General features: G+C 34.7%; 1 protein-coding gene across 1 annotated transcript; it reads right to left on the bottom strand.

Annotated features, from left to right (window-relative positions):
- Positions 1-4,392: 4,392 nt before the first annotated feature.
- On the bottom strand, positions 4,393-27,323 carry LOC129220882 (uncharacterized). The gene is made up of 4 exons (XM_054855320.1): positions 27,272-27,323; positions 22,416-22,600; positions 13,964-14,105; positions 4,393-4,498 (listed from the first exon to the last, which is right to left on the bottom strand). Exons 1-4 carry the CDS (start codon positions 27,318-27,320, stop codon positions 4,491-4,493), a joined length of 384 nt encoding a protein of 127 aa, XP_054711295.1. The 5' UTR covers positions 27,321-27,323; the 3' UTR covers positions 4,393-4,490.
- Between the last annotated feature and the right edge of the window lie 247 nt (positions 27,324-27,570).

Raw genomic sequence — 27,570 nt, 5'->3', positions numbered from 1 at the left:
CACTTACGTAAAAGAGTGAACATAGAGTTACAATTCAAATATTACGGTTATTCGGAGGAAACAGACAAACATACTAATTTTGCCTCTACACATTTGCTCAACTGTTACTTTAATAGATTACATTTTCTTAAAAACATCAAAAGCATTCGGAAATTTTAAATGTAAATCTAATCGAACGCAGACGATATATTCTCAAAATGTATACACATAAATGTATACATATAAAATAAGCTGTTTGCCGCTATTGCACAGATGCATTCCCGTGGACAATGGTAGGATCTCGAGCTGAAATTCGGATTTCGGGCAATTTTTCGGTGTTTTAGGGAGGTTTTTGCCTTTTGAACTTTCGAAAATGATTGAAAACTTGTAGATTGGAATTAAAATATATTTGTTCTTGCGCGGGAGATGTGTGAAGACCGTTAAAACCCATTTTTTCAAAGGAAAAAACCTGAAAAATAATGTTTTTAATGACTTATACGGTGAAAAAAAGCATTTCTAAACACCCGGCAGCGATCAAAAGTTGTGTTTTATCATCCGATTCCTCGATTTTTACTAAGCATTGAGCCACATATCAGGAAAAAAAAATGGTCATACTTTTTAGTTTTCAAAATCGCGACTTCGGTCCATTCTGAGCTTTGCAGGGCTTTGGGGGTTAAGAAATTCAAAATTGTAGCACTACTACGAAATAGTCGAAGAATTTTGCCGAATTTTGAGCCATAATAGAAGATCCTAGCTCAAAACCCGCGAGTTCGGTGGATTTTTGCCCACTATGCCACACTGTGCGACGTGGAGACAGATTGGAGACATATCTAATCCGGCAGTAACTGTGGAACGTCCCACCGCACGACAACGTATCATAATGGTTTGGGGCGCAATTGCGTACAATTCACACACGTACACACACGCCACACACGTATGCGGTGGATATCACTGGATAAACAGAAGCGGGATTCATCTGAGAACACGACATTTTGCCATTCTGTCATCCATGTCGCTCTAGTCCGGCACCATACTAAACGTTGCCGTCTATATGTTGTGGGCTCAATGGCAGTCTTCTTAGCGGAGCGAACGCCGTGATTGCAGACCACGTGCGATAAAACGACGGGAAATGGTTCTGGTTGACACAGGAAAATTCAGGGTATCTTGCACCTGCTGCAGAATCGAGGAACAAGTTACTTGTGAGTCTGCTACAGCTTGTCGATGGATGCGTCGATCCACGCGCTCTGACGTCATTCTGGTTGCCCCTGCACCCCTCAATCTTGCCACATTTCGTTGTTCCAACCATCTTCGGCACAACCGATGCACTGTGCTAGATCCATGTGGGAATCAGCTGTGATTTGACGTACGGACCAACCTCCCCTTCTCTGTCCGATCACCATACCCCTCGTAAAATCGTCTATCTGCTGGTAGCGCCATCGTTGACGGCGGCCTGGCATTTTCTCATGTTACACGTATCCTCCAAGACAAAAACAAAATTTCTTCGATAATTCTCCAGTTAGAAATAACGACACGAATATTGTCCATTATGCAGTTCCTTCCCTTATATCTTACTTCACGTGCGTCGGAGAGCTGCGCATTTCACATCATTTACATAACTCAGTGATGTACGTCTACTCTAAAATTTGCATAAATTTCTGAACAATCCTTCTTGGTGTTGCATTTTCAATATCGAGCAGTGTATATATATATATATATATATATATATATATATATATATATATATATATATATATATATATATATATATATATATATATATATATATATATATATATATATATATATATATATATATATATATATATATATAAATAAAATTAAGCAAACAGAATTACAAATATTAAACAAATTATAAATAACAAATGATGATAAAAAGGAAAAATGCAAACAGCTATTAAGTAGGAATAGAAAAAGAGTGAATCCAGAGCTCATCAGCCGTGGAGGATTCATTAATTATGGTCAAAAGACCAAAATTTTTAACTATAAACTAGAAGAGAATGTTTAAGCTCCAGTACATATATATATATGTATATATATGTATGTATGTATATATATATATATATATATATATATATATATATATATATATGTATGTATGTATGTATGTATGTATATATATATATATATATATATATATATATATATATATATATATATATATGTATGTATATATATATATATATATATATATATATATATATATATATATATATATATGTATGTATATATATATATATGTATGTATATATATATATATGTATATATATATATATATATATATATATATATATATATATATATATATATATATATATATATATATATATATATATATATATGATGTATGTATGTGTGTATGTATGTATGTATTTATGCTATCTCAAGACATTGATTTTTATATGTATATATGTATAGATATCAGTAGAGATGAAGTAGAGAGAACAATAGGGAGGGTGTAAGCCCCGGGTGAAGAAGAATTTATGAGAAATACAATTACTTCCATTCTGAAAGTTTTCAACAGTATATCTTAATTTATCTTTAAGCTATCGCACTGCAACGAAAATAGAGCTCAATATTGCAAGGGACGGACAGTTATTTAGTTATTTATGCGTCTAGGGCTAATTTTAGATAAAATGCATTCGTAATTTATTTTTGTTTTTTAATTTAAACTTTCGTTATACTACAAAAATACAAATAAACAATAATTTCTGCAATATGTACGAAATGCATGTTCACATAAAAGATAAAAAGAAATTTCTGTTAAGGTGTGGGGGGGGGGGAGTGGAGACATACGCAAATATATATATATATATATATATATATATATATATATATATATATATATATATATATATATATATATATATATATATATTAAAATGTTTCTCAACAGATGCAATCGCGCAAAATATTTACGCTTACGACGCTATTAAACTTCAATATCACACGCATTCCCGATCCTTCTTCTGAAATACCGAAATACCCAAAGACAATTTATAAGAGCATTGTTTGTTCAGCTGTTTCCACTCTGCAGAATAATAAGATTCAGTATCACTGTTACTTGTTTTTAATTTGGTCGTATATGTCGAAAACCACTTTCACATTTGCGAAAAAAAAATAGCTTTTTGTTGCGAAATGTGCTTTCAAACAGCTTCTGCGCCCACTCGAAGAAAAAATCGATGAGAAAATATTTGCACACTTCCGTTTTATGCGAAACTACGTTGAACCTCGATTAAAATTGGAATTTTAAAACAATAAGACAAGAAGTTTGAAGCGTACTTGGTTGCAACTAATTTATCATTTGACACACACGCTTATAAAATTCTTTTTCTCGCTCGTCTAACGCAGTGGTATCCAAAATTTTTAAATCTTGTGGGGCCCCTTTGAGCTTACCGTTTTCTCAAAGAAACCCCTTGATTAAAGAGTATAAATAACAGGATAACAAAGATTTATCCTACTCAAATTTTCAAGATTATTATTGAATTTTTATTTCTTCACAATATACAAATATCTTAATAAGTAAAGGAACGGAAAGTTAGCTAATGAGGCTGTTTTCGGTTTTTTATAATATATTCTATGTCTAATAAACCAATCAACGATATTTTAAATTAAAACAGATTAACAAAAAGACAACTAAATCGCTTTTTGATAAGAGGGCTTAAATTAAATACTGTTCGTAAGTTGACTTACGCCTTTTCAACAAAAAATGATTCAAACTTTTAACGACTTTTTCCATTTATATTTATTTTACAAGAAACCGCTTAGACATTTTTACAGAAATTTGTCAGGAAGGTAAATGTCTTTTCTGTCCGATTGGAGATTTTCATAATCTGAAAATCATTCGACATGGTATGGTTGCGACATAGTAAATCCGTCACTAGCTACTTCTGTACAGCTTCTTCGCATAGAAGTACTATTTTTTTCCCATAAGTGGTGGTATAAGGATGGCATAAACGAACGGCATTTGCCTCATTAACGTATAACACTATGAATATCTTGAGGTTTAGTCTGGCATAGGAAAGTTATTTCTTTTTACCCAATAAACTATTAATTTCTGTGTCAGGTGATAACGACTCAGTTACCGATACTTTTATTGGCTGTGCCCGACATCCAGAAACTTGTGATGGTCCCATGAGTAAAAGAATTTCATCTGCAATAACTTTAATTTTTCAATTTATGTCAGAAGTTTGAATGATTCACAGTTCGCTGCCCATACCAGCTATGATTTGTGATCCTAATTAGGTTTAGACTCTCCTACTTTACTACATACAAACATGTTTTAAATTTCATAATTTAAAATTTTTAAGTCAAAACGCAATTAAATGAAACTTAAGTGCAACAAGTTTGAATTTATACACATTTGTAGTAGTAAAATCAATTAAAAGAAAGTGTATCAATATTTTTTATTTCAACTAAATATTAGAAAAACATCATGAATTATTTCGAGAACATTTTTGAGCAATCTTCAAAAGCTCCCAACTTTGTTTCAATTACATTTCTAGAATAAAAAGGAAAAAGAAAAAAACATTACTAAAATGTTTGTCATTCAAAGTAGTAAAATGAAATACTCGTATATACTATTCATTTTTCATTACTTTAAGATGTGATTTTGGCTTCTCACAACGGATTTTAGAGTAATATTTCCAGTATTATATGAAATTTCAAGACCAATCGCTGTTCTCCATTTAATTACAAATATACAAATACAAATGTGACAACCAGCAACAGGCTCTTGGCCCAGTTAGGCTGGTCCTAGTCAATTTATTAGTCCTCAAGGAAGATCAATAGCCCTCTTAAAGCTATCCACCCCTTGCTCGTTCACACCTCTTCCTCTAAGCTGTTCCAAGTGCTCACAACCCTACTAAAGTAATAGTTTTTCCCTATTTCCTGTTAGCTTGAGATTTGAATAGCTTAAAACAACGACCTCTTGTCCTGCTTTCGGTACAAAAATTTAATCCATTAACATCATTAATTTTGATAAAAATTTAAACAACTGGATCATGTCCCCTCAGATCCTTCTTTGCTCCAGGCTATACATATTAAACATATTAAGTCTGGTATCATCTGAAAATCCCCTTACTAGTCTAGTTACCCTTTTTGAACCCTTTCCAATACACAAATATATTTCCTCAGTGAAGGCGACCAAAACTGCACAGCATACTCCAAATGGGGTCTTACTAAACTCCTTTCTCACCTAGCCGATATCACCTAGCTCCAGGGCCGTATCCACTTTTGTTTGCCTTTTTTTTTTTTTTTTTCATATTTTTGTAGTCTCAGTTACCCCATACGAAGCCTCAAAACACAGATTTTTATATTTTTCAAAAAAAAATTCCGGGGGGGGGGGAGAAACCCCCGGACCTCCTGAAATTATGGATGTTCTGCATCCGACTTAAAGGGACTGTTATCCTTACACTACAAAGGTTAATAAAAAAATATTAAGAAATTAAAATAAAAACAACAACAATCCAACAGTGGAATCATTCAAAATAGAGACAAAAAACATCTCTATGTAAATATTTTTATGAGTGTATGTTTGTTTATATGTATATATGTGTGTGTATGTGTGTTAGGGCAATGTGCGAGTCCAGGTTTTCCCGGAAAAATTTCTGGATACGGCCTTTCCTAGCTCTCCCCTACATTATTACCATACTAGCTGCCCATCCCGACCTTGTTCGGGTTAAAAAATGATCTATCTTTAGAAAATATTACGTAGGTACTTTTCATTTAAAATTTAATAGTAAGCAACATTTTTTGCTTCTTTTTTTGTGAGGTATGAAACAAATTGATTTGCCTCATTTCCTGATCAAAAGAGACCAACACATAATTCCCACTGAGCAATATAATCTTCCCATATATAACGTTCATAAGAACTTTTGGGAGTTGTAATCACTTAAATTGGAAAAAGAAATATGGAAAGGCCACAAGGATGCAAGGAATATGAGTCAACTGATCTGCTGCAGGCGATGTAAGAACAACACTCTTAGTCTAAATCATATTACTCCTCAGTGATTTTAATTGGGGTTAAATTCCATTGCATAGGTTAGACAAACTAAAATAGCGCAATAAAATTATTGAGATATTGCCTTTAATTTTAAAAGCATGAAGAGAAATCCTGGGGAATTAAGGCAGTTAAGGAATTATTCTAGATGATGCACAGTGTTGGGGGCAAAACCTATATCCCTCTCGTATATACAATGTATCTTATTTTTCAGTCTTGGTTTCAGGATAAACATTGAGGATCAAATCATTCAGAGAGAATTTCTCTACTCATCTACTGTGCTTTGACACCATTTTCCAGATATTTTTACCAACTTGTCTTAAAAGACTCTATAGTAATGCTTACCACCATCTCCTAAACGGGCTCTTAGAGTTGCTCTTGAGATACAGAGATTGTAAAGGAGACGACTTTAATCAGACTTGAAGTATATCTGCACACGTTCTTCTAGACACCGGAAGAGTTTGGTGAAAGTCACCGTCAAATACGTGACACCTCTCATAATTTTTTCTGAAACTTTGTGACCTTTTAGGGTTTTATCTACACCTTCTATAGCCGAACAGTGCGAGGCCTTCGAGATAGTGGCTCATCGAACATTCGTCCTACATTAAGAGACACCCTTTTAAAGAAGAAATTCTCCCAATTGCCCGTCTTTTTTTGTGTGTGTGTGTGTGTGGAACATACATATCGTATTGATGGAGATTTTCAAAGTAATTAAATGTGGAATGGTCAGTTTTTCCACCAAAGTCCTGGCAGTTCCGTGAAAAAACATCGCAAAAGCTTATTGATCAAGGATCAAGCTTTGGCTAGCGTTGAATTTATTAATTTTTTCCATTTCCGCCGGGAATGCTGATAAACATTAATTTCAGTTTCTGATTTTCGTGTACCAAGTACAGTGGAACAACCACCAACCATGTACCAACACCATACCAATGTACTTCCAAGTACCATGGAAGTACAGTGTTGGTAAAAAAAAAATGCATCACCCGTTCCGCAAAGGAGAGGAATATCATTCCAACTACATTCAACACACAGTCAAGCATCCCGTATCCCAGATGATTGGGGGATGCATTTCTGATCAAGGAGTTGGTGGGCTTCACTTTGTGCAAGGAACAGTAAAAGTTCGGGTGTATATTGCATTTTGGAGGAGAAATTGCTTCCTACTGTCCGGAATCACTTTACTTCAGTTCCAAACGTCATTTTCCAGGATGATTCTGTTCCGTGCCATAGGGTAAAACTGGTTAGTAACAATTTAGAAACTTTTATCCTGCCATTAGACTTAAATTGACATGGGGTTAAGTAATTTTTTTTTCTCTAAACTCACATGCAGTTTCAGAAAAGGAAAGATGAGCATGGGGTCAGCAGTTTTCCTTGGCCTGGAAACAGCCCCGATCTACGTAAACAATTTTCGGATTCCTGCTGTTAACTGTTTATTTCATAAGTTTTGCAGAATTTCACATACATTCATCGTTAATTGATCGTCCAAAACTTCTCACATAATCTTATTGTTGTGAAAATGCGAGGGTGTTGCAATTTTTTTTACCAGCACTGTAGTATTAACATTGATACAATCATTTTGAAATATTTATATCTATTAAAGTAGATAGAATTATATGGTGGAAAAAATAACTCCAAATGTTGAAAACGATTAACTAAATATCTTAAACAAAGGAAATATAGCAAGAAAAATCATATAACTTGTTAACTTGCCATAGAGCTAATATATTGACATCTAACTTTTGAAAAGATATATTTAAATTTAAGTTTTTAGATTTTGGACACCCCCCCCCTTTTTTTTAATCAATAAAAAATTTTTAATTTATGATTTTAGGTATATTTTATTTATTTATTTATTTTTGCAAAATTTTGTATTGACCTTCAGTTTAAGAACATTTCCTTAAAATTCATCGTGTTTCCTCCTCCAGCAGACGCTTAAAATATCAATTATTTGGAAGATTTTCGTTTGTCATCTTTCGTTTTACATCGAGTAAGGTAGGTGCGGTTATTAAGGCCTGTCAGCTAATAAGGCCTGAACAACAAAAATACAGTTTAAAATGCTCGTATTCTTTTAAGAACGCATTTGTAGGTAGTTTAACACTCAATAGAGGACACTTCATATAGATCGCGACCAGTGGTTGGAAGTAGCGCGCTACAAGTAGCGACGCTACTGTAGTAGCTACATTTTTTAGTAGTTTGTAGTGTAGCGCACTACTTTTTTTAAAAAGTAGAGTAGCGAGTAGTTCGCTACAAAAAAAAGTAGTTTGTAGCGATTTCTGGAAACTACTTTTGAATCAAGTTTAAAAAAAACGCATTTTCAAACGAATCTGACTGGTGCAAGTCTTACGCGAGTAAAAGTTGCGCCAATCAGATTCGTAAGACTGAAAAATTCAAGCTGACCTCTAACATATAATTTTGACGTCATGTGTTTGTATCTGTTTGACGCCATTATTTTGTTTGGCATAGAAACTTTCACATTTTCCCAATATTCGCCTTGAATAGAGCATGACTTAAAAAGCAAGAAACGATTTTTTTTCCCGTTTCCTGCAAACTTTGCCCGTTAAGCAAAAAGCTTTCGGTATTAATGCCATTTGCACATGCAGTCAAACTAATATTTAGTACCCAAGAAAGAAGGTGATATCAGCCCTGCGCTTCCGTTAAGAAAATTTTCGTGTAGCGGGTGAGGAATTCGTGTCAGCTGCAAAATTAGTTCCTCGAGTAAAACTCGCTCTATATAGACATTTCGCGTTAATCGAATTGCGTTGTAGCCCTAGTCCACTGTTGTTAAAAATTGCACATTGAAGTAAAGTAATCATTTTTAGTTATGTTTCATGTTTCGGATAATTAGTAGTACCGATTGGGATATTTTTCATTTTTCTTTATTTTGTCTTTTTTACTCATTGAGTGTTGATATATTAACATATTAAAAGTCAATTATTAAATGTTGTGAGTTTTTGAGGTTATTGGCAAAATAGAAAAATGCTGTTATTTCATTTTATCAGGGGCGTAAGAAAAGAGATGGTGTCCAGGTCTGGAACCCTAGCTTGAAGCTCAAAAGCAATCAATTCTTATGAAATAACTAATGTTATCCTATGAATCCCTAACTATGAAATATAAGTTCCTTTAAAATTAACTCATATAATGAAAAATTTAAGTTTTTCTCTTTTGTTGATGCACTTCATCATCTAAATCAATTTTATGTATATGTATGTCGTCTATGTAAAATTTAAATTAAATTACGATTGGATTTATCTCAATTTCAAGTAGCCGAGTAGCTCTTCTTGAATGAAATACTATTTACTGTCAGGAAAGGATTAAAAATTTGAAGGTTGAACTCCTTCCACTTTTAAATCCTTTCTTGCAGGGAATATTCGTGCAATTGGTAAAAAATGTTTCGATTGACGAATCGTTTCAGTAAAGGAAGAAAGAATAAATAATTTATAGCAATATTCCATGTTCAAATGAGCCAATTTATCAATCTGAAAATTTTGTTAATTTTTTCATTCAATCTCAAACGGTGTGTATGTGTATGTTATTTATTTATTTAATTTTTAAAAAGTAGCGAAGTAGCGACTACATTTCAAAAGTAGTTTGTAGTTGCTACATTTTGAAAAAAAGTAGTTGTAGTTGTAGTTAACTACATTTGTGCTAAAGTAGTTGTAGTTGTAGTTCGCTACAAAAAAAAATGTAGTTTTTTCCAACCACTGATCGCGACATGTTACTCACTTGTTGCAACCAGTGCGACGCGGTTTGTTTGCCCGGATAAAAAAAAATCGTCCGACTGAATGTTAAAGAACTTTTTGTAATATTACACTAAAGATAACTTTTAAGTGCCCGGACGGTTGTTGAACAAAGAATTTTTTTGTCATTTTGAAGACTTTAAGCATGATTAATGCATATACAGGGTGATTATAATTAAAGTTCCATTTTTAAAACGCTGTAAAAATAAAACCACTGGTCAGAATGACGTCAGATTTCAACAGCATATTATCGAAGAAGGGGGAAAACGTATGGCAAATGAAAAATATATAGTTGAAATTTTTAGCAATAGATGGCGCTGTAAGTTTCATAATTTAGTGCGCATGACAGCTGTCTTGATTTACATATTTTTTCGAAAAGATTGGTGCCTCTGATCCTGTTACTTGTACCGTAACTGGTAAGCGCTGTGAATGCCTTTCGCGCAACCACGTCATTCCAGCTCTACAGCAGCGTGGCATGCGTGGATGAAGTCATTTTTATGCAAGATGTCGCACCTCCGCACATCGCGAATCGAGTGAAGCAGCTGCTGAAGCGCCATTTCGGAAATGCTAGAATTATCAGCGCCATTTCCATACAGCCTGACCGTCCAGATCACCTGATCTTAACCCGTGTGACTTTTGGCTATGGGGCTATCTGAAAGCTGTTGTGTTCAGTGCTCCGATTGCAAACTTAACTGAGCTGAAGGCGCGCATTGCGCAACACATTTTAAACGTTAGCCCGCAAAAACTTCGATCAGTTGTGGAACATACTGTTTCTCGATTTTAACTTGTTTCAGAAAGCGGGGGACAGCATATTGAACATTTTTTGTGCCAGTCTCACGACAGTTAAAGACCAATTTGATGAAAGAATAAACGACCGCTATTAAATTATGATGCTTACAGCGCCATCTATTACTAAAAATTTCAACTATTTAATTTTCATTTTCCATACGTTTTCCCCCTTCGTCGATAAAATGCTGTTGAAATCTGACGTCATTCTGACCAGTGGTTTCATTTTTACAGCGTTTTGAAAATGGAACTTTAACTATAATCACCCTGTATATTACAATTGATCTCAATTATCAATTTTAGAAGCTTATTTTGATTATTTAAGAGTGTTAAAGTTCTTACGCCTTATTACCCTACTATAGTATAACATGGAATAATGACAAGGTCTTAAAAAACGTTTTATTTCATGCTTTTTTTTTCTAGTAATAGATCTGCATGTTTAATTGATATTACAATTTGGTGATTCGGATGCATAGTTTTTATTTTATTTCAAATTTTCCTTAGGTAGGCCTTATTACCTGCATCTACCTTACTTATTTCGTCTTAATCAGAAATATAACAAAAGTATTGTTTTAAATTACTTTTTTTATTGATTTCTGATGAATAAAAAAATTGAGTTTTAGCATTCATGTGATATGATTTTTTTTTTTTTTTCAAATAAAAATAAATGTTTTTCACACTGAGAAAAAATCGGAGGATAAAAATCTGTCAAAACTTCAGCAGAAAATTACTAATGTCTTCTGCAGAATATTTACAGATGAGTAACATTATATTTTAAACTTTGATGTACCAACTGTTTTTAGGGACAATATTTTTTAGTAAAATAAAAAAAAAAACCATAAACAATGCCAGATATTTTTTTCACACGAAAACGGTCTTTCTTTGAAAACCTCAATTCATTCATCAAGAGAGAACATATCACTTAAAATTAAAAAATGATAAAGCAAGTTTAATTTCAAGTTAAAAAAGCATGGAATGCTTTAATTCATTGCTGAAGTTTTTTGCACCACATATCAAGTATTGGTTTTTCTTTTCATGCTATTCTTTTCTTGCCTTTTTATGTCGTTTCTTTTTCTTTCTGCCTTTCTTGTTCTTCTCCCCCCCCCTTTTTTTGTATTTACTTAATAAATTAGAGCTTTTGAACTAAAATGGCAAAAGTAAACAACTCAGTAAAGCCTTTAATGAGTATAAAGGATCTGTTAATTTTTTTCTGATTTTTATATTTGAATTTATAATTAATTTTCTGAATTGACTTTTACAACAGTTTTTTTCACATATTTCTTTTTACCCTAGCAATCTGTGTTTAAAATGATTTGCCAAACAGAACTGCTTTCATTTCCTTGAACGACATCAACGAACAAGTACGAGTTAAAATGAAGGTCAACCATTTCTTTCATTCTTTTCTTCATTTTTCATCTTCACATTAATTAAAAAAGATTATTCAAATAACTAATTCATACTCATGGTAATTTTTCTACCTCCGAGATGTCTCATGTTATGACTATTAATACTCAAAATTCATTCGCATAACAACATTAAATGTTGCTTAACGGAAATTTGTTTGAGCGCGATTTTCCAGACTTTTATTAGTCTTCAGAATTATCTGACTTTAAAGCCTGATAGGAAAGAACGCGCCTAGAGACTTTTTATTCATAAAAGGTATAGTTCGTTCAATTGAGACTTCTAAATTTCACACAGTGATCTTTATTAGTCTATGAATCAATAAATGTAGACTACAGGCTTTTGTTTTTTGTCATTTAAGGGACAACTACCAATTTAAAAAAAATGTCAGTTGTTTACTCTAGACTTAATCGTAGGATAAGAGTACTCAGGTAATGTTAGCTCCTAAAAGTAGTCGCATGCGAAAGATTCTCTCGTTCTCAGTAGGTATTTTCAGTCCATGCGTAAGTTAATTATGAATTCGTTTTCATGACCAAACTTTTCAAAATGAGAAGCATTGAAAGGGAAGCGAAATATTTTTTTACGACGATGAAATGGGAAAGTAGTGCTGCGGAGTCGGAGGGAAAATTGGAGTCGGGGACTCCGAATCCTTCACCGCAAAATGAGTCTGACTCCGACTCTAACTGCGCAAGCACTGGCAGAGTTGGAATTTTGCTCTCTCTCTTTCCGATTCTTGGAATTTTGCATCACTGACTCCCAACTCCGAATCCTTTACCTCAAAATCAACCCGACTCCGACTCCGCAGCTCTGGTTGAAAGGAAATCCCTCACTGGGTTGAGCTCACTGATGGTTGATTGTTGTTCTCGTTTAACGTTTTTTGTAGCAGAGGAAGCCATTTATAAACACTTTGTAAAGCCGGAAAGTCACTGCGTGCCAGAAGTTTTACATCAGCAATTTGTGGCTTATGAAATAAGTTTTATATACGTCCCAAAATATTTGCTTCGTTCCTCATAATCACATAAACTTGTTTTCTGTAGTCGAAAAATTACCTTAAAAGTAAAAATGGAAATTTTTTGTTGGAAATGGAAAAGATCGTCTTAAAATTAATAAAAAAAATGATGAATGTAACTTAATGATACTCTTAAAAGGTCCGTATTCAAGCGTAGTCGCAAATGTCCTCATTCCAGCGTACTACTAAAATGTCACTCAGTGACATTTCTCTGTAGTGTTTCCGACAAGGAGAAATTTCACGGCGCACCCCAATCCTCCCTTCCACTATGATATATTAAACAAACTCTATGTTTGTTACTGAGATTACATTATTAGCTGATGATAATTAAAAAAAAATTTCCAAACAGAAACGCAATACTGGAGAATGTTTTAGCAAAATTTCGAAGAAATTGGTTTTATAAAACATTGAAGCTAACGAACGATATTTCTATAACTTACTTTTCAAAATGTACAATGTTTTTGAAACTTTTGAAACTGTCACTTAACATCACTAATTTTCGAAGTTTAATTATCCATTCTCCAACACTGCCATGGGCAGGTAAACTTTTCTTTCTTCTTTTTTCTTTTTGCATTTTTGTCATCTATTGTACGTTAGCTTTATTGTACAAGCTTGCTCATTTGGTTTCCGCTGAAAAAAAGTAAAATTTCAAAATTTCCCTATGGTTAGTACTGAATCCAACACACATTTCTTAAAGTATTTTGAATACTCATTTATGCAGATATTGCCGTTTACCTGCCCACGGCAGAATAGCGCTTTTAAGCAGGAATGTAAATAGACATTTTCACGTGTTGAGTTAATCGCGTTCAAAGTTGTGGGTCTAGTTAGACTTTTATTAAAAAGTTTTTCTAAATCGTGCTGTATAGCAGCACCAACCAGGGCTACTATTAGTACTAGCTCAACTTGTCCCAAGACAGAGCAGAGGAAGCCATTTGTACTGGTTATCACCAAATTTTTAATTTTGGGACTTACATCCCTTTCCTTCTCACTGGATTTCAACTACAAACTTGAACTCTAAAAGAATCTAAAAATTACCTTTTGAATTTGAATCTTTCAAATCATCTTCCAACTTAGCAATCAAAGAGTACAAGATTTTCAAAAACTTTTCAGTCCGTGGAATCATGTCCTGTAGATACTGTTTTCGAGGTGGAAAAGAGAACTTCTCAGCAAATTCAAACTGGAAAAATATTTTAAAAATTCATACAAAGTGTTTCTGAAAACTTTTGCAAAAATATTTGTATTTTAAAAATGATCGCTGTGAACTTAATTTTGTAAAGAATGTTTTACTGAAAGCTGTTCCCTGTCTGTAAAAATTAAAATATTGATCTGAATCAATCTTGAGCATTTTGTGAATACTTTTGATAACGTGTGTTTAGTACTAAAAACTTTTAGTTATAAATGCACAAAAAAAAAGCAGAGAAAAATTACGTTAATGCTACGGAAATTGGTATGCAGTGTGATTAGATAAGTTATGGATAAGACTCATTTCAGTATATATGATGAGTGGGGACTTGTAAAACGCACATTTCAAATACGCAGCAGGCGTTGCATTAATGAACCGACACTCGAGCTCACGTTATAAAATAAAATTCGTGAAGTGTCGTTTGTGTTAGAAATCAACTTCAGTTGAAAACTGGTGAATGATTCTCAAATAAGAAGCACATTGAAGAAGTCCTAATTGGCTTCTCGTATTTATTACCCACCATATTTCCTACGAATTTGATGTTTTTCACTTTTCCATCGAGCACCATCAATGTTGATCCACACAATCCAAACACTGGTAAAAAACTACTTCCGGCTTAAATTTTTCCGACCTGTTAATATGTTTGGTTCCTCTCTAAGAATGTTTCTGATTCGAAATGCTATGAAAGAAAACTTAGTTTATTTATGGTCTTAAGTCTTTTTCAACTAGCACTATTATTTAATATTTGACATTACAACGTTTGTTTTCTAAAATCAATAATCATAAAGGAAAGGGGGTAAAAAAACATCCCCTATGCAGATTTAAAAAATCCATTATTTGAAGAAGTCATTCCGACAGTGATGCAAAATGTTATAATAATATTAGCTGTCAGTCAAATTAGACATTAAAATTGCAAAGCTCGATGTACTTCTAATTTTTTGTTTTACACCCGGTTTCGTAGACATTTAAAATTCCCTCCTCCCTTACATGTATCAAAAGGTAAGAGTGAAACTAAAAAACAGGGGGAAAGAAAATTTCGTGTCAGCGAAACTAAGGGGACACAGATTTTTTAATATTACTAGCTGCGTGCCCGGCGTTGCACGGGCTACTTAAAAAATGAAAGAGATGTCCAATTGATGTTTTTGTATTACTCTGACATCAGTTTCTAAAGCGCTAAGGAATAAATAAATACGCGTAATGCAAGGTTTGCAAAACACCAGTAGAGCATATTTTTGGCAGAAATCTCTTTAACGTTAATCATAGTTATCAATGATACAAGTTAAGAGTATTTTCAACAAGCACAAAAGAAGAAAATATATGCATTATCAACTATAATCTGTACTCACGTTAAAATGAATTACATCTGATAGACTAATTTATCTACAATTACAATCAGCTTTTTACATAAAATGACACACACTTTTTGGTTGATTACGTGAAACTGAAGCACCAAGACTAAATAAATACCAATAAGCATAAATTTAATACCAAGTCATCAGATTCCAATTTAGCTTTAGTTAAAATCCTTAAAACAATAATTTTTGTTCAACTCTGTTTCGCTTAAAGAAATCCAAACAATCTTAATTTAACATGTTCTTTTTTTAACGTTACAAACTGTGTTTCAACAGGAAGGAAAAAGAGATATTACAATTCGAAAACTCACCCATGTGACGGGAAAAAGTCCAACAAAATAAACATAATTAGTCACACATCCTAAATGTATCAAAATATGAGGTCGGTGAATGATAAACTTACACTACAATCAATAAACATAGCTAAAGAAACAACTTTCATATGTGAAAAGAGTTAAGAACGTTGAATTTAAAAAATAAAAAAAAAAGACGATAAAATAAAAGCTATGTCCGAATAGGGCAACCAATTTTAAACTAATTTAAAATGAAATTCTAGATGGAAACGTTGTTTTAAGATTTGGACAGCAGCCAAAAAAATCTCTTTTAAAAGAATTATTAGAATTTTACTTGCTCACCCATATGCAAAATGGCAACAGGAAAGAAATAAAAATTCCTGAATAACGTTATGTTAATTAACGTTTTAATTAATATCTTCGCTAATTAAAGTCGCACAATTGCGAAATTGGTCCTATTGTTTTCTTTGGAAAATTTCGAATTGATCGGTATCTCGTTTGACTTTTGATTCGTAGCGGTTCTCGAGAAGATAGATCTTCAGACAGACAGACAGACAGACGCGAACAGATTTTAATATTATAGTGGATGGACGGATGTTGTTTTGATTAGTTAGGGTAGTGTGAATCCAAGTTTGTAGTTTCGAAAAATCTGCACCGCTGCGTAACACGTGAAAAATACAAAAGCTTCGGACTTTTTCGAATTCTTGCATTAGAACCCCTTATTTACTTATTTGGTGAGATGTTTAAAAGTGCAAAGTATAAAATCTATATAAATAAACCAAAGAACATATTAGGACTCAACCGATGCATCGGCGCAGATGGTTCAACAATTTAGACATCGGCATCGGCGGTCGATGCTAACTTGCAGGAAACATCGGCCCATCGGCCTTAAAAAACATCGAAAAGCCGATGGATTGGCCGATGTTTTCGAAAAAAAGGACCTTTGCTGTTTTATTTTTTAATACAAAGTAAAGGGAGTTATTGTTTTAATATAAAATTGTTTACTTAAATTTCAGTATGAATTTCTATTTTAGTCACCCCTGGAAAAATTTTTGATACTGCATTCAGGTACCAAACAAGTTAATTATTGCGTTGTTTTTTTGCGGCTGGATGTACGTATGTATCTCTCATAAGTCATAACTCAAAAATGGTAAGCTGTAGAAGGTTAAATTTCGCAAGTGGGGTGTGCGTACGTTCCGGTTGTGCACTTCACTTTTTGTTTTTGATCGGGTGTTCTAAAAAGTCTGTATTTACTCATTTTTTGTGGCTATTAATTACTTATTTCAATGCAAAACTAATACAGCGTCTCAGACTGCCGATCATTTGGTGATACATTGCTGAGTTGGAGATCAATTTGAAAACAAATATGAGATGGCGAAACCGGTTTTTGTGTCATTTTGTTAGGTTCCCGTTGAACCGACGGTAATTTTTAATTTTTCGATATTTGTAATATGAATCACAGTAATGCAGTCCTTTCTGTATCGTTTCGGCGGAGTTACTAGTTTGGGGCCCGTCGAAATACATTTTGGGGCCCTATTTCTCTATCACGGAAGTTGTAAACCATTTATCATAAGCATTTTGGTAACTCCTTCGGTGCCCCTATGGTTATGGGGCCTTCCGCACAATTGCAACATTTGCTATATTTTTAATCCGCCACTGCATGTCAAAAAAACTCGGGTGCAAATTTTAAAAGGGTTTTTCTGCTCAATGTTTATGATTATTTTGAATTCAATTTTTTACTACTATTTTTTGTATTTCCGAGAACACTTGCGTGCCCCCTTCCCTCCCCCTCCCTCTATTTCTGAAATTAAACTCTAGTCGTTGTACTTCGGAGTTGTTTAAAACTAACACCATTCATAAAATTAGATTTCTTTTCAAACTTTATCTATTGTTTAGGAAGAATTTAGAGCATTAATGTAAGAAATTGATTAAAAACTTATGAATAGTGGTTTAATTCGGAAATCAAAGAGACTTTTGATTTTTTTCTTCAGAAGTGCTGAAGTAGATTCAGAAACTCTTCCGAGGCGTTGGTGGTAGCGGCTCTGTACTAAAAAAAATAAGGCCATAGCTTAATATTGTAAGTTGTTCCAAAATCAGAGGGTGACCCCCCCCCCTCGTCGTTTCAAGCATTTCTTAAATATTTAGCGGTTATTTATTTTGCTCAAGAAATGTCATTTTGCGTTCTATTTCTCATATTCGTTTAACCTATATTTCGTAATGCGCCATCTTTTTTGCATCATTTATAGCGATCGATTTTTTTTCTATTGTAAGTAACTATCTTTATGTATTTTTATAAAATCAATGAATAAGTTATTTTTGTTTTCATCATATTTTTAATAATATGTTATAGAAAAATTTCAAGGATTTTCTACTGTGCAATTTTTTAAATTTCAGAAAACTATTGTTGAATTGAAAAATATAATTTGAACTTGTTTATAGTGCTTCATAAAAGATTAAACAATCAAATTGGTCAATATTATGTGTGCAAACATCAGATCAAGTAGTATATGTATTCAGTTATTATTAACTTGGTTTAAATATCGAGTTTGTTTATTGTAGCTGAGTATTAAGAACCTCCCTCTTTTCATGGCAATTTCTTTTTTCAGCAAAAAAGTTATGTCACTGTTATAGCTTTTATGAAAAATGCAAACTTTTATTTTCCTAAATTTTTAAAAAGTATAAAAGTATTCCTATTATGATTTAATATTATAATTTATCTGTTACCTTTTATGTTTAATTTGATGACTAAATATGTCTACGTGCAATCTTTTCACTTTAATGGCGCAATTTGTTGACGGTTTTATACTTTATTCCTTTTTTTTTTTGGAATGAATAAACAACATTATTAAAAAATTTTTAACTATGTATAATGTACCTAAATCCATACATCATTACCGAAATCTTAGTTATGTGTTCAATTTTAAAAAATAATTCAATTGGTTATTAAACAGTGTCTCTGTTTTTTTTTTTTTTTTTTTTTTCATTTTTTATTCCTTCCTTTCTTTCTTTCTTTCTTTTTTTTTTGTGGTTGTTGTTCTTTCTCTTTCATCATAAAGGAGAAACATAACTACACGCTATACAGTTTGTACGTCGTACGATCCAAATGTTCGGGGACAAGCTGTGTAAAACCTTATCCAGAATAGTTCACATTACCGAAGCACATCCACCTTCAAAGGGTCACCTTGAAGGACTACGTACTTTTGTCAATGTTCCTATAACTTTTGGAATCACTCCTGGAAGCCATTTTTCGCTACCTTCTATGATGCAGCTTTATCTTCTCCTGACGGAAGAAAGCGGCGTCCAAGCAACTGTTTTTTTTTTTTGCTGGAAACAGGTAAAAGACACACAGAGCTAAGTCCGACGAAACGTTATGTTATTTACGTGAAATACACCGCCAACTCAGTCATTTCCAGCCGAGGACTGCAGTTTCGTGCTCATTAGCACTCATCAGCCCGGCATAGGCGGTAATTTACTGAATATACGTTATGTTATTTGTTTGTTATATCAGAGTATTGACCTATCGAACCATGCATCCTCAACATGAAAGTCGCCTGCTTCCCCACGATGAATTTAAAGCAGCAGCGCAAGAGGCCTTACAGGAAGTTGCGAAAAATGGATGCCAAGAGTGCTTCTATAAAAGCTATACGAACGTTGGCAGAAGTGCATAGTCGATCAAAGTGACTATTTTGTAGATAGATGTGCTTCGGTAATGTGAACTATTGAAGGTAAGGTTTTATACAGCTTGTGCTAGAACTTTTAAGCCAGTGACGCAAGTTTACGCGAATGAAGACATCACAAGAGAACTTGCGATAATTAACTGATGTGTTCAAAATGGATATTTCGGTCGTCGATATGTTTTTAGGTACATCATGCATGTACAGATGTGCCGAAAAAACTTGTGAAGTTTAAATTGGGTGATCATAAAATAGAAATTTAGGTCGAAATCTGATTTTTTTTTGTGATTACAATTCTCTATTCGTAGAAAGGAAATAAAGTTAAATGAATAAATGATCCTTTAAATCCCTGACAATCTTAGCAATTTATTTCCGTTAGAGTTTTTTTTTTTTATTTTTTGCCATCGGCCAATGGCATCGGCCATCGGCCATCGGCAAGCGGCCATTTGGAGCAAAAGAATCGGCCATCGGCCATCTTTGAACAATCGGCATCGGCCCATCGGCCAAAAAATGCCATCGGTCGAGCCCTAGAACATATATACTGATGAGCCAAAACATAGCGACCACCCAGTGAATAACGCAATGTGCAATCTTTGGCCTGCGAAACAGCTGCGACTCGTCTTTACAAGGATGCCACAAACTCTTGGTATACGTCTGGAGATATATTGTACCAAATTTTAATGCAGTGGTCAAACAAAGTTGAAATATCTTGTCATGGTGATGTTTCGGCTGCCTTTCCATGAAATCCCAAATGTGCTCTATAGGATTTGAATCCGGTGAATTTGGTGGCCAGGGCAGTAATTGGAATCCTTCATCATGCTGCTGGAACCATTCCAGAACATTTATAGCCTTCTGACTTGGGGCATTATCCTGCTGGAAGATGCCATTTCCAGTAGGGAAGACCGATGACATGTACGGGTGCACCTGATCTGTCGTGATGTTCAGATGCTCCACAACCTTTATAGAATGTTCTACCAGAACTAAGGGCCCCAGGCAGAGCCTGTCAGGAAAAAGTCCCCCAAACCATAACACCGCCACTACCAGCCTGTTTACGACCAACGGTACAAGACAGGAGCAACTGTTCGCCTCGAAGACGGCGCACAATCACGAGATGTACGAGAAATCGCGATTTGTTGAACCAAACAACTCTTATCTAGTCATCCAAGGATCAGTCTCGATGTTCTCGGGCCCACTGTAGGCATAGTTGGCGATGATGATTGGTCAATAGAGGCACACGAGTAGGACGTCTGCTGCACAGTCCCATATTTGACAGTGTCCGCTGAATTGTGTGTTTGGAAACACTTTCATTCGCACCTGCATTATATTGAGCTGTCTGTTGGTCAACTGTCCGCCTCCAATTATGCTTTACCAAATGGCCTAGTCTCCGACGTCCTTTATCTTTAATGACGCGTGACCGTCCAACACCTTTACGCCTACTGTTGGTTTTCCCGTATTTTCCCACTTTGTATAAGTACTAATAACGGCAGATCGTGGACAACCTACTAATCTTGCAGTTTCTGAGATACTCATTTCGATTCTTCCGGCCATCACAATCTGCCCTCTACCAAATTCGCTAAGATCGTTACCCTTTCCCATGCCTGATACAGACACAGGTACAGATACAAATCATAAATATAATGAGCTAGAGCAAAGCTCTCTACTCTGTGTGAAAAGATAAGACATTAAGGAGTTAACATGAATGAGATCGTGGGGTGAAGGGAGGAGAAAATAATAAAAAAAGGAGTCGTTTCAGGCACATTCTATTTACATATTTACATGTATACATGATTGAGGTATAAAAGATAAAATGAAAAAAAGGAAACATAAAAAAAAATTTGTTTTTCAATATACAATGCCGTGGCATGCAAAAAACAAACTGTCGTGCCGGTCCTGGCAGTTTGTAGCAGTTCTCACGAAGGAGAGCGAGTGACAGAGGTCACCAACTATACTAGGGTTGCTAGTCCTAGAACAGTAGATTATCGGGAAGAGTAGGGGATGAACATAGCATCGGACGGTAAATTTTTTCCACTTGTGTGAAAGGCGTACAATACCTGTCCATTGGTTAAGGGGTTGGTATGATTCTCAAGTTTGGTTTAAGAAATGAGTTGATGTTTCGATAATGAACTCGTTTGGATAATTAACTCCTGCATCATTGTGAACGATAGCATTTCAGACATACCAATGAGCCCTGAATATTTTTCTCAGAATCTTGTTTTGGATGGTTTGAAATTTAGCAATATTTGTTTTGGCAGCGTACCCCCAAGCAGGTATGCTGTAAACTAGAGCTGGACGTATGATAGTTGTGTAAAGAAGCAGTCTGTTTTCGACATTCAGGGAGTATTCAGTAGGCCGTAGAGGTAGCCAATCTACAAATACACCACCAGCTCAGTCAATTCTAGCCGAAGATTGCAGTTTCGTGCTTATTAGCACTCATCAGCCCGGCTGATGAGTGCTAATAAGCACGAAACTGCAGTATTTCATATATTTCTGCCTTAGTGCTGGCTAAAGGGCGGTAACTTACTGAATATGTACCTACCTTGCCTGCAATAGTCAAGTTGAACCGAACCATTGCTTCGGTCACTTGTCTGGTCAGTGCTAGTTCTGTATTAGCTACCAGTTTGTTTGGCACTCTTGGCTTCCTTAAGAGGTTTTCCAACTCCAGCTCAGTCACTCGTATGCTGGGCTGACGAGTGCGAATAAGCACGAAACTGCAGTCGTCGGCTGGAATTGACTGAGCTGGCGGTGTATTTCATGTATTTCTGCCTTAGCCCTGGCTATAGGGAGGTAACTTACTTAATATACGTCACTTGACATAACTTTTATTTTCAAGGTAGACCGTGCAAAGCCGGGCAACGCAGCTAGTATATTAAAAAAGAAGGATGGCAGAGACATGAGCATTATATCTAGTACGACATCGCAGAAAACTAGCTTGTGTTTAATTAGTGATGTTCAACAAAAATAATTTTAATCATAATCTGCATTTACCGAAGAATTACTGCCTTGTTTTTCGTTTCCATTTCTAAGAAATGAAGAAGCCATTTTTAACATTTTGTTGCTTGGTAAAAAATCTTGCAGACTATCATCACAATTTTCTTTGCCATTTCGAGGCGATGGAACAATTTCCTTCTCCTTTACATTGTATCCGCTGGCTGACGTTCCCTCATTTGCATCTGCAACGTAACACATACAGTATACGCAAATAAAATATTTCCACATAAATTACCATTAACATAATCCTAATTATCATCGCATAAATTACATAAATACCATTTATCAATGCACAAAACAAGAATTAAATATCCAATGGGGATTTTTTGATCTCACGAAAACTTTCGATAGGTGCCTAAGTTTTCTTTTCATATTTAGTTTATATAATGCTACTTTAAAATTTTAGACATACTAAGTTCTTGGCACCGTTCTGAATTTCCCAGGAAAGCCGCTTGTAAATGAGGGTTTCACGAGAATTATTTAATTCTCGTGAAACCCATCATTTTGCGAATTTCAGACACGTTCTAAACGTTTTTATTGTGCATTATGTTTTGGGCTAATGTTTAGATTATTATTACCTAAAAACAATCATTTCAAATCAGAAATAAATAAATACCATTCTGCAGAAAGATAAAATTAAAAACAATTTCGTTTTATTGCCCAAAACTTGTAGATTACTGCAAACAAGTGTTTCGGCGCTGCAAGGAGCGCCTTTTTCAATACAAAAGAAGTGAGCTATGGATGAAAGGGTATTCGATAAAAGCAGCGATGCAGATAAGCAAACAGCTAAGAAGAAAAATAGCAGATTAGACGAACACCAGTGAGAAAATTATCTATATACAGGGTGTTTCAAAATGAATAGCGGGGTTTTAACATGTTATAATATTTATTACACCAAACTTACAGCCACAAGTGATATATCAAATGAAAGAAAAACTCAAACAGTTTTACATAATAGCCAACAAGTGTTTAATGTGAGCAGCATTCGTCACTCGGCATCGGCACACGTCAAGACGATATGCGAGTTCTTCCCAAACTTTGATAAGTGTCTCATTAGTAATTGCTCCAACAGCTGTTTCAATCCTGTTCCTTAATTCGGGAAGGTCGGCTGGCAGTGGAGGCACATACACACAGTCCTTAATAAACCCCCAAAGATAGAAATCACACGGCGTTAGGTCGGGTGACCGTGGAGGCCATGGGAAACAAGCCCTGTCATTAGGTCCATCTTGCGCAGTACACATGCGCAGAAGACCTGACAAGCGAATTCTAGCTTTAAATCACAAACGAATGGCTTAAAAAATCAAATTGACTCTCAAACCGCAGAGAATTCTTACAGAGGTAAAAAAAAATTATAATCTTCAATTCGAGCAATGAATTATCACGCTTAGAAACGTTGCAAAAAGCAAACTACGGCCAAATGTAACCGTGTGCGATTCGTCAGCAATAAATGCAATTATCCTAACCGTTTTTGGTAAACCTCTCAAAATAATTACTCAAACGATGTGTGTGAAAGACGGAAAGATAAAATGTTGCCTTCAAATTAAAGCCGAGATTGAGTTTTAAATGACGCTTTGTGAAACTTTTAAAAGAAGTCTCTCTGGCGGAACTCAACACTTAGGGTTTATCTTTCGTACACTGCGTCCACACATCGCGTCACCGACGTACTTTTCTCCCAAAAACCAGTTTTTCGCCGGCGTTGCCATGACAGCAATCCGTGTTGTACGGGACCCGTCAATGGGACGCAAATCTAGATATCGGACGTCCGTAGAGTTGGGAGTCGCATTTCGTTGGTTTCTCTCTATTGTGAGAGCACTAAACGGGCGTCCGCAATATGAAGGCTTCTCCTCTTTCGGAAAACGTTCGTCTGTCCGCTTGACGTGGTTAACGTGATGTGCGGATGATGTTTGAATTAATGCGCAGAAAGGAGACTTCGGCTTAATTTAGTCCTACTGCGGCGACATTTAACGTATGTGTTAAAGCTTGCATTGGTCTGCTATAAAGGCGAGTCTCTGCGTTGTTTTTGGTAAAATCTCCAAAATGATTACGTAAACCATGAAATACTAAAAAAAGTAAAGTGTTTTCTCGAATTCGAGGCCCAAATTCAGTTTTCATCCATCTTTTCTTTACTAATAATAAAGCTGAAAGTCTCTCTGTCCGGAGGATGTCTGGATGTCTGTAGGATGTCTGTGACGAGCATAGCGCCTAAACCGTTCGGCCGATTTTCATGAAATTTGGCACAAAGTTAGTATGTAGCATGGGGGTGTGCACCTCGAAGCGATTTTTCGAAAATTCGATGTGGTTTTTTTTATTCCAATTTTAAGAAAAAAACTATCATAAGTTACGAAATTATCATAACGTGGAACCGTAACATGGGCACAAGTCAATTGGCGAGATACGAAATTATCATAACGTGGAACTGTAACGTCGGTACAAGCCAATTGGCGAGAAAATTCACCATACATTATTTGTAAATATACAGGCAAACCAAAAGACCTTTAATTTTTCTATTACGGGCGAAGCCGTACGGCTGCCACTAGTTACTAATAATATAGCAGAAAGTCTCTCTGTCCGGAGGATGTCTGGATGTCTGTAGGATGTCTGTAGGATGTCTGTGACGCGCATAGCGCCTAAACCGTTCGGCCGATTTTCATGAAATTTGGCACAAAGTTAGTATGTAGCATGGGGGTGTGCACCTCGAAGCGATTTTTCGAAAATTCGATGTGGTTCTTTTTTTATTCCAATTTTAAGAAAAAACTATCATAAATTACGAAATTATCATAACGTAGAACCGTAACATGGGCACAAGCCAATTGGCGAGATACGAAATTATCATAACGTGGAACCGTAACATGGGTACAAGCCAATTGGCGAGAAATTTCACCATACATTATCTGTAAATATACAGGCGAACCAAAAGACCTTTAATTTTTCTATTACGGGCGAAGCCGTGCGGGTGCCACTAGTAAACAATAATAGAGTTGAGGAATTATTTTACACTTGAAAGATACTATTTGGTGTATTTTTTGATTATTTGGGAAACATTTTAAATTGCAAAACAAACCGCTTCATTCGCTAAAGAGTTTTAAAGCAATTGTAAATCTAGTTTTTAAGTTTTGGCTTAATAGGTTTTTGGGTGTGTACGAATTTTAGTTCAAGAAAAAAGATCATTTCACATCAGGGGAGGGGGGGGGGGGACGTGGATTTTTTTTATTCAACGGGCTTCCTTTAAATTCTTAGCACGGAACGTTTCGCCGTATCTATTTCACATTACATATTTGCGTACTTAGTTTAATTAAAATGGTGAAAGTTTTTTTTTTTTTTTTTTTTTTGCAAACGCTACTTTTTGCACACTACGGGGAGGAAGGAGAGAGCCTTTTTTTTGCACTATTTAGAGTCAAATGAATAAAGCGCAGTTCTTTGAATAATCTTTGTTCAGATTAGGAAATGGGCATGGGGGGGGGATAAAGTAAATAGACACGGATAAGAAAAATTAGAGCTAGATTCTACAGTTAGATAGCCGCCGAAGTTTGGCGAAAAAGGTGAATGACACAAAACGCAACTGGAAATAGGTATAGAAAATACGAAAAAGAAAGATTTCCATTAATTAATACTGCTGCCAAATTTATTTAAACAGCCGCCGTAGGTGGCGAACTTGGTGTAAAAACAGGGTGGGGGGCGTGGATTTTTTTATTCAACGAACTTCCTTTAAATTCTTAGCACGAGCATCGCCGTGCGGGTACTGCTAGTAAACCAATAAGGAACCAAATAGGAATGCAAACAATCAGCAAGAGCTTTCTCACAGGTAGGAAACTTATGCAAGAAAGAAATTGATAGGCGGAAGATTAAGCCACTAAAGCGAAAACAAAAAATATAATTTCAATAACCGTCAACCGAAGAAAAGAAAAAAAGCCAGAATGAAAAAAAAACTTCGGAAAATGAACAAAACACAAAATTTCGGAAAAAGTAAAAAGCAAATAAAAGAAAGGGAAAATGCCAATTGTAATTTAAAAAAAAAAAAAAAAAAAAAAAACGGAAAAAAGTGAAAAATCAACATACTTATTATACTTATTGATAGATAAAAATGAACAGGGAAAAAAAGACAAAATTATAAAAATGGAATCCAAACGGCAGAAAAATACGAAATAGCTTTAAGATCGTTTACTCCACAGAATCCACACCACAGATCGATTCCACAGAAGATAAAACGATTACCAAAATCAAGATAAGATGAATTGAGATAGTTTCGGATAATTTTAAAAGAGTTAAAATTAAAACAGCGATTATTCGAATTCCAACTATGTTGGATAATACTAGTCTAATTTCATTGTTACTTTTTCACATAATTTTGAGGATATTTCAAGCGATATTTCGAAGCTCGCTGAGTTTTTCCTGTGTAGGAAAGACTGCAATTGAAATTAGAGGACGAATGGAATTTTTAAGAGAAGAGAACGAAAGTTTATTAATAGGAGAGAACGCCACCTGGAATTCGAAAAGTTTAAAAATCGGCGCTACCTGATAAATCACAAATGGAAAAAATAGCTAAATGACAAAATTCTTTGTGACGAAAATTTTTGTTAAGCACATTAGTTTTAAGTTTATTAGAAAGTTTTTTTTTTCTTTTTTTCTTTTATGGAATAAGTCAATGTAGGAGGATAATCTATCACACGCTAATATCTAAGTTACACACACATATAACTTGAAACAATATATACGCATATGCTATACCTATATTCTTGTTTTTTGCATAGCTAAAAGCAAAATTAAGTGAAGAAAAAAATCCTACTTACAAAATCAAATTTTGTCTGGTAAAGATTAAGAAATGAAAAGAAAAAAAGAGTACATATTTGAGATACCTTTTCGTCTTATGTTTTTCACAAATTTGAAATTTTTGACGGTCTTCATAAATTCCGGCGGCTTTGTTTTCAGACCTAAAAACATAAATCATACCTAAACAAGTATTCTTTAACATGTGTAACAAATATTCGATTTTTTTTTTCTTTTTAGTCCAAAGCTTATTTGTTTACATAGGTCTATTCGATGTATTTTGTTGTTGTTTTTAACACAACAATAAATTACAGTTCTCAGATCTGTACCTCAGAGCCGTACCAACGTAAGTCACATAATCGCAACTTTACAGGAGAGAGGAAAATTT

The sequence above is a fragment of the Uloborus diversus genome, chromosome 1, assembly GCF_026930045.1.
Source record: "Uloborus diversus isolate 005 chromosome 1, Udiv.v.3.1, whole genome shotgun sequence".
In the NCBI taxonomy this organism is placed as follows: Eukaryota; Metazoa; Arthropoda; class Arachnida; order Araneae; family Uloboridae; genus Uloborus; species Uloborus diversus.
This window is presented reverse-complemented; position numbering and strand designations above follow the sequence as displayed.